Source organism: Triticum aestivum, chromosome 5D (genome assembly GCF_018294505.1).
Source record: "Triticum aestivum cultivar Chinese Spring chromosome 5D, IWGSC CS RefSeq v2.1, whole genome shotgun sequence".
Lineage (NCBI taxonomy): Eukaryota > Viridiplantae > Streptophyta > Magnoliopsida > Poales > Poaceae > Triticum > Triticum aestivum.
The window spans coordinates 402,760,909-402,769,455 of record NC_057808.1 but is presented as its reverse complement, the minus strand read 5'-3'; the positions used below and the strand labels follow the sequence as shown (position 1 = coordinate 402,769,455).

Sequence of the window (8,547 nt, the reverse complement as noted above, 5' to 3'; positions counted from 1 at the left end):
AATGGGCACGCCAGGACTCCATCAAGATGGTGACGGAGCGCCAGCGCGCCGCCCTGCGGCGCTTCGAGCAGCGCCGCCGAGGCCGCGACGAAGGAGGAGTCGTCATCATCGACGACAGCGACGACGACGACGACCCGCCGCCGCCGTCACCAGCCGGGGAGGGGTCCAGCAGGGGCGCCCGAGTCAAGGAGGAGAAGGCCGACGATGGCGGCGACGACGGCGACTTCTCGGCCTTCAACAAGTTTTTTCTTGATTAGTTTTTATATGTAATGGCGACTACTCGACTTAAATCCGCAAATATAAGCCCAAATTTACCGAAATTTGGCGTGTTTTAGTCGAACTTCACGTAAATTTGCTACACAATTTTTTTTCCCGCGCCTGGGGCCGGCCCTGGGGCCGCGGCTGGGGGCCAACTCGCCCAGGCCCATTTTTTTCGCCGGATCACCCCAGGCGGCGATTTTAGGCGCCCCCTTGGGGGGCAACGGCTGGAGATGCTCTAACAGTCCATAGCCTGAAACCAACATCCATAGCATGACGCAGCAGCTGTGGACCGACAAGTACTGTAAAAGTTAGCGATCTTGAGCTCACCATGCCACAACTTTGCTTTCCAGAACTGACAAGGATGCCACGCGATAAAGTGTTGTACTCCCTCTGTTCCTAAATATTTGTCTTTCTGGTCATTTCAAATGGACTACCACATACTGATGTATGTAGATATATTTTAGAGTATAGATTCACTTATTTTGCTTCGTATGCGGTCACTTGTTCAAATATCTAGAAAGACAAATATTTATGAACGGAAGGAGTAGAAACTAGTCTTAGAAATCCTCACCAGTAGCAACAAAATTCTCACTGAAGCAAACCCAAAAATGTAGAAGAACGGAACAGGAACTGGAAAAGAGAGATGTGATGCTCTGTACTTCTGTTGCTATGGGCATGGAAATCGCAGATAGCATGACCTTTTTCCTGTTGCTTCCTAGCTCAATATACAGGCGCCGTTGTTCTCTGAATAAATAAAAATGTTTGCGCTTTGTAAACTGATTTTGTATATAGTTGGTGCATCTTCTTGAGCCAACTTTTACAAACACAGAGCTGCAGAAGACAGAGCTGATCTCTGAAACTAAACCAAAAAAAAAATAGTTTGGGTGGTAATTTTCACCGGTTGATGAATAGAAGGGGGTTGAAGTGAATTTTGAGAGCATGTTTGAGCTGGCATGCAAAGTGTACAAGAACAGAGCAGGCACGTGCCCTTCACTTCCCTTCCTCACTCCTCGGCCTCCTCCTTCTCCCACTCACTCACTCACGCGCGCGCACAGAGAGCTAGCCAAAGGAAGGGAAGAGGAACTGCCATTTCAGGAAAGGAAGAGGGGGATCCATGGCCGCCGGAGACGTCGCGACGGTGTTCCTCGAGATGAGCCTCGGCACCCGCCTCGCCGTCTCCTTCCCCGCCCCGTCCACCACCGTCGCCGACCTCAAGCGTACGCATCCCTTTTCTTTGAGCTCTTCTTGGTTGTCTACTTGGCTGGCCGGCTCGCTTCAGGATGCGATGAACAAGTCCACCTGCCTCAAGAACAGATCTTGGCATTTTGCTTCATTCTCTTGGTTTCAAATCGAGTCAAAATCAATTCGGACAAAACCCCAATCTTCATTTATTTTTGTTTGCGGGGAAAAACCCCAATCTTGATTTAATTGCCTTTTTCGGATTACCAGGCAGAGTGAGCCATGAGCACGCCGCATGTTTCCCCCACCTTGGCCAGATCGCCGTCCAATCCATCAAGGTATGGACGCGCGCATCACTGTCCAATTCATCAACGAATTTGGCTGATCCATCAACTTTAACATGGCCGCTGTCGCTGATCAATGTTGCTGCTCTGCTGCTGCCTTGAGCAGATCGAGCACGGAGGGTCGTGGTTCCACCTCGCCGACTCCATGGCCGTCCGGGACGCTTTCCTGTTCCAAGGGATCAACGAACGCTGGCACCTGCAGGTGGACGCATCTCCGCAAGTTGACCAAGGGATGGTCACCCAGCAGGGGCACAGCGGCGGCGCAGACTCTGCAAATCACTCTGCACCTGCGCCTGGTCGTGGCCATGGATGCGGGGGGTCGTCGAGCAGGAGGTGCGGCAAGGCATCAAGCTCTGATGAGATGCTGCCTGATCAGGCTGAAGTTGAAGTTGAAGCTGAAAGGGAGCAACCATTGACAGGCAAGGGCGAAGGAAGCAGCAACGGGGCAGAACAAGACAGAGAGCAGGGGGCATGGGGGAGAAGGCTGCGGCCGAGGACTCAAGCTGGTAAAACACCAATTACTTTGTCAAGCGGCAGCAGCTCAGAGTCGGAGGAAATGGACACCAACACCGTCGGCGGCGGCAGCAGCAGCAGCTCGGAGTCGGAGGAGATGGACAACAACACCGTCGACGCGCCGGCGCCGCAGTTCGTCGTCGAGCTCAAGAAATGCCACTTTGTGAAGCAGAATGGGCAGTACCTGGTGAGCGTCTCTTCACTCTACTCGATCCCACGCGCACTTTCGTTCTTCTGAGTTCTGACTAACTGCTTCCGCATCCGATCGACGCATGCAGAACGTGCCCATGGAGTTCGGCGTTGTGCACCGGTACACCGAGAAGAAGAAGGTGCTGCTGCGGATGGGGGGCGAGTCGTGGGCCGTCAACCTCAAGCACGGCCTCACGCCCACCGGCAGGCCCCGCACGTCCCTCCGGTACGGGTGGCAGCAGTTCCGCGTCGACAACCGCCTCCGCGTGGGCGAGACCTGCTTCTTCCGAGCCCTCCCCGGGGACGACGACGGCGACCACCATGTGCTCAAGGTGGAGGTGCGCAGGCTAGACGGCAGCTACGCAACCTGATGTGCCTCCATTCATCCGTTGCCATCTTAAATTAGAATGCAATGCATTGCACCGTACGACGTAGTAGCCCAAGATTAATATGGACGTTGCTACATGTGTTTCGCTTGGATATGCATGCTACTTTCTATCAACTTTTCTATTTCCCTAATTGTTAGATTCGTATGATAATCTGTTGTGCTGGCTATCTGTACGTGGAACCTAAAAATGTATTGTGCTAGCTTGCTAGCTTCTATCCATGGAGCCTGAAGAATGTATTGTGCTTCCATAGAATGCTTTGTGACAATGCATTGTGAATTTGTGATAGCTTCAATGTGTAGCTAGAATATGAAGATGGCCCTGTTTGGATACTCTAACACAGTTAGAGATAGAGTTATTTTCTAACCCACTCTAACTCAAATAAGCACATCTCCATTGGGATAGTTGGGTTAGATGGAACTAACCCACTCTAACCCTACTTGTTTGGATACTTTTAGGTTATTTAAGCCCCCAACTAACCCAACCTAGCTCTAACCCCATGATCCAAACAGGGCCGATGTGATCTCACCTTCTGCCTCTCTATCATGTCTATGCCATTTTTTTAATGGTGATTCTGAACTGTTGTAGTTCACGAATATGAAGTTGACTAATACTACATACCAAGATTGCCACCGCCCCCAGCGTCGCCCCCTCTCGGGCGACTCGGGCGGGGACGAAACCCTAGCCGCCGTACTCCATACCAAGATTGCCACCGTCACCGCATCGCCCCCGCTCGGGGCGGGGATGAAACCCTAGCCGTCGGGGCCTCCCCTTCCTTCCCTCCCTCCCTCCGCCGCCGCCGAAGGACGCCGCCGGCCTATAGCCTGGGGGCTGACGGCGGTGGCGGGGGGCTCCCTATCTCCTGCGCCATGGGGATGGTGCGGAGCCCCGCAGCGTGAGGAGGCACGACCAATCTGGCCTTGGTGGTGCGACGGGCGTCCCTGCCTTAACTGGCAGCGGCGCGACGGCCGGCTCTGCCTCAGGCGGCGATGGCTGCGGGCGCGGCGACCAGCCTTGCTTCGGGCAGCGGCGTTGGCTACGTTCGGCGTCGGCTACCGGATCTGCGGCGACGGGCCATCTGACCCCGGATCGGCGGCGGCGGCATGGAGGGCCTGGTGGACGAGTCGGCGCCATGCATGGTCTGGCCTCCGGACAGATCTGATCTGGCCGGTGCGGCCTACTCGCTGCGTGGCGGCTCAGATCGGTGGCGACCCTTGCACACAATGCTTGATGGAGGTTTGTCGAGCGGATCCGGGTGAAAACCTTGTTCTCGGCTTGTTGCCAAGACCAGCGATGGCGGCATTCTTTTGTGTAGTTATCTTCTTGAAGGCATCGCCATGGAGAAGCTCCAGACCTATATCCGCTACCTTCGGGGGAAACCCTAGATCCGTAGATTGGATGATGGCGGCGCTCTGGTATCGTTTCTCCCATGGGGGCGTCATTCTTAGAGGTGTACACAGGCTCAAGGGACCAGTGGATGGCTTGGTGGAGCGGTGCTTCATCTTACACATCGATGGCGGCGGATCTCGACGGCGTGGCGCAGTGGAGATTCGGTGTCCGATGCGCGGAGATGGACTCGCGCAGGAGGAGGACACTGTCTGGCGTCATGATGTCGTCCATGGCAGAGAGGTATGGCAAGGTCGGTGTGTTAGTTTCTGCTCTGAAGATAAATTGGTGGAAGACGGCAGCGACGACACATGAGAGTGCGTTGGACCGGTCTGTACCCCAAACCCAGTATGTGGCTAAGGTTGGGGCCTCCGGCTTTAGATGTTAGGCTTTTTTGCGGTGTCCGTTTGGTATTAGGCTCGGACTATCGGCACCCCTTCGTCAAATGAATAGGAATAGCGATAGTTGTTGCGAAGATGGTGGCTTGAGACTACCTAATATACTACTTTGTAAGGTCTTTATGAATAATCAATAAAATGGCTGCATGAATCGCCCAGATGCAGAGGCCAAGATAATCCTCCTTTAAAAAAAAATGAATCAGGAAGTTGCTAGCTCTCCGTGAAGGCGAATAGTTCACCAACAGTGGAAGTATAAATGGTGTTTGCACATCTTTGCATTTGTGCATGCCTAAAGACGGGAGGAATTTATAATTTTGGCAACAAACTGCAGACGATTGAGTGTTACTTTGTTGCTTTGTGCAAAATTAGGAAGAATTCAACCTACGATGATAAAATTACATATGAACATTTCACAACCCATATGCCCATCCCTTGATGAATTCAAACCTAGCCACTAGAAATTTTTTTGACATGACCTATGCTTAACTTTGGACTTCTGAATCGCATAGCAATTGGATCATAAGTAAAAAGACTGAATTGCATAATTGACATCTCAAAGAGATTTTTGTTTGCACCAACAAGGGAAAATATAAATGTTGTATCAGCTACCCTGAGCCCGTGACAACGGCCGGGTCGGCAAATAGGAACGTCACATTGCTGGTGTGCAATGTGTCCAGCGTGCCGCATGAAAATACAAACTTATAGGAAACGCAACCGCCTTAACCAAAAGACCGAAACACCCTGATTCGCACAAGACGAGAGGCGGCCTGACCTCTCGGGTCTGTTGCCTGGCCACAACCCAAGACGGCTCGCATGGAGGAAATAACCCGGCACGCCGTGAATGAGGCTGCACCCTCCCGTACACCGGTGAGACCAATGAGTACTGATAGGCAGGGCCCGCGCGTGAGCCGGCGACGCAATCTTCGACTAGCGCAGGAAAACCAGCCCGGTAGAGGTGACCGCGTGCAAGCCCGACAGGTGGGTCCAGCCTCGCCATCGTGCGTGGGCGAACCCATGACATGATAGTGGCCCAGGGCGCCCCCCGCGGGCACCCGCGTCATGGACCCTCGAGGCACATCGCTGGGGGTACGCTGCCCGGACAGATCAAGCGGCACGGAGAGTCCCCCGAGAGGCACCCGTAGCACACCACCATGCAACGAACAGTGCGGAGAGCCCCAGGGAGGCACCCGCGGCACACCACCTCACAACGAACGGTGCGGAGGGTACTCTTGCCAGCAAATGCCCTCGGGAGGCGGGTACTCCAGCATTCTTTATAGGAGTAATGAGCAATACAAATTGCCTAATAAAGATTAAGCTCGTGTTGCACAAACACTAGACGAAGTGACGCTAGTTATATTGCACTTGTGGGCACGATTCGCTACTTGGCACCAACCTATACATACAAGCATAATGTTTCCTTTCCAAATATTCTATGTATATCTTTTGATGCCCAACTCTTTGCTTATAAGCTTTGATCTTTTTTGTTTTTTTGTTTTTTTGCACTTCCTCTTCCTTTCCACTATTCTTATTGAGTCTCAACCAAAGATGCAAGGCAAGTATCATAAGATATGCACATGAGTAACCTATCACACCAATGATATTATCTCAATCACTAAGATGCTCAAATTTTCGTGAAGCCTGGCAATACTTGGATAGCTAGTCTCAATAGTATGAAGGTGTACACAAAGAATGGTGGGGCTATCAATGTTAATGGCAAGGAAGGAAAATATTGTGATGGAATGGATACCTTTGTCACACTTAACCTTTCACGTAGTCGGAGGTAACCAGCCTTGCTTCTGGTTTTTGGTGTCAAAGGATGGATAGTGGTCGTCGATGTCGAGCTTCGTTGTTTTATGTAGTCGATGGAGAGCTACAATCTCCCCTTGGTGGTTTTTTTATGTAGATGGTACCCAATGGTCACTCAGGGGAAGTGTTGGTGATGAATTGGTGGCACAAGCGTGATGGTGGGTGGAGGGGTTCCGATGTCGATAAAAAACCTCCAAATTTGTTTTGTCAAATGATGTGGATACTTATGCAAGAGCCTCGGGCACATCGATAGCTTCAAAACAAGCCCAAGAACGCTCAAATCGGAGTGTAGATGAAGAAGTTATGGCCAAAACGGTGAATCAGCCGAGGCTGAAATTATTAGGGCGGTAGTACTGGTCCTGGGGTGAAATGAAAGTACCGTTTTGTGGGGGGCAGAAGTACCGGGTGGGTGGGGGCAGTAGTACCAGTCAGGGAAGGGGAAGTACTACTCGTCGCAAAAAAAGAATCCAGATCGGAGCTCGGGGCGGAAAAACTCGATCTTGGACCCAATGGTCATCCCCATGGATTCTACACTAACACCCCAATCTCCAGATGGACCAATGATTAGAGCACGTGCAAGCGTCACACAAGAAGAAATTAACTTGCTCCTCTTTGAACTAGCTTTCACTTCACTTGAGACATGACTACTACGTAAAGCGAAGACCTTATGCATACTCAAGTACACGGGAGCGACCATGGAGAAGCTAGGGGGCAAGGCCAAGCCATGGAGGAAGAGGAATACCGAGAGGAAGAAGAGAAGGAACCAAGTCCTGAAGCAGGCGGTACTATCGACCCTCCGAGCAGTACTACCACCCCTGCTGCAAGAAGTATTGTTGCTCCCCCGGACCGTACTACCTGCCTCAGCGCCATCGAAACTTTCGCGCCTTCTACCGCTCCACTACCGTCCGACCCCCAGAACCCCCTGACTTGGAAGCGGCACTTCATTGGCATTGGCACGGAACGGAACTACCACCTATCCTCGAATTAGCAATACTTACGGCCCTACCACCGGTACTACTGGCCGACTGCTCCAATGCGAACAACCGCCATGTGGCCGTTACTACCGGCCCTGACCGCAGTACTATCGGCCAGTGGTACTACCTCCACCACCCCGGTACTATCGGCATGCCTGTGCGCAGAGTGTAGGGCCACGACCCTTGTATTCCTCTCTCGCCCCCTAGACTATAAGTTCTCCCCTCCTAGCTCAAAAAATAGGGTTAGCAAAGCATATTAGACTAAATTGAGAGATATTTGCTCCGTGTACCTCCTCCTAGAGGAACAAGACCTGCATCTTGGGAGAAGGATCTCTCAATATCACAAGACCTGCATCTTGGGAGAAGGATCTCATCATAGATCATCAAGCCCTCATCTCTCTTCGGGATCTGGTAAGAACTCTACCTTCTTACTTGTTTTCCTTTGTTGAGTGCCAGCAGATGTAAGCTTCTTGGTGGCCAGCGATCTCGCTGTGCCGGAGTAATGAGTGGAATCGTAGTGTTCGAAGCTACAAAAAAAAGGATAGCGCCGCCGCTGCCGTCCGAGTGCCCCCTTTTTAGAGATGGAGAGAGAATGAGTCAATTGTGTGACAAAAAAATTGTCGCACACACAACATTGCTCTTTTTTTTTTTACATTCAAACCCCTCATTATTCAGTGGTCACAATAGTTACATCACTGATAATAGCCGCAGGGGGCTCATCTAACCAAGTCTCGGGATTGGAAAATCTGGCTAAGCTAGCTAATTCATGGGCTATTACATTAGCTTCTCTAGGACAATGCTCATAGACTACATGAGAAAAATCCGTGGACATGTGATAACAGTCTTCGAAAACAGCTGCCTCGAGACCAGCAAACGAACCTCCTTCATGTATAGTTGTGATTACATCGGCGTTATCAGAGTTGATTATCATTCAGTTACGCCGACTGATTGAGCTAGATTCAAACCAAATCCCAGCGCCATAGGTTCTGCCATAAAAGCATCCACACAAATATCAAATTTCTCATTCATCGTTGCTATGAGGGTACCTCTATCAGGCTAGTCACAATGGGGAGGAACTTAGGAGTAACATCACACACTCCAATACAACTTT

The 8,547-nt window shown here is 51.4% G+C and overlaps 1 protein-coding gene across 1 annotated transcript; it reads left to right on the top strand.

The window, feature by feature from the left end:
- The first annotated feature begins 1,274 nt into the window (after nt 1-1,274).
- LOC123125149 (uncharacterized) lies at nt 1,275-3,127 on the top strand. The gene is made up of 4 exons (XM_044545678.1): nt 1,275-1,478; nt 1,711-1,778; nt 1,891-2,484; nt 2,576-3,127. The coding sequence occupies exons 1-4, from the start codon at nt 1,376-1,378 to the stop codon at nt 2,855-2,857; spliced, it is 1,047 nt and encodes a 348-aa protein (XP_044401613.1). The 5' UTR covers nt 1,275-1,375; the 3' UTR covers nt 2,858-3,127.
- The last annotated feature ends 5,420 nt before the right edge of the window (nt 3,128-8,547 follow it).

Bases quoted from the DNA above. Each gene is read 5' to 3' on its own strand.
- LOC123125149 (XM_044545678.1), top strand. From the start codon at position 1,376: ATGGCCGCCGGAGACGTCGCGACGGTGTTCCTCGAGATGAGCCTCGGC. The intron at 1,779-1,890 runs GTATGGACGCGC...TGCCTTGAGCAG, and splicing joins TCGCCGTCCAATCCATCAAG to ATCGAGCACGGAGGGTCGTG. The intron at 2,485-2,575 runs GTGAGCGTCTCT...CGACGCATGCAG, and splicing joins AGCAGAATGGGCAGTACCTG to AACGTGCCCATGGAGTTCGG.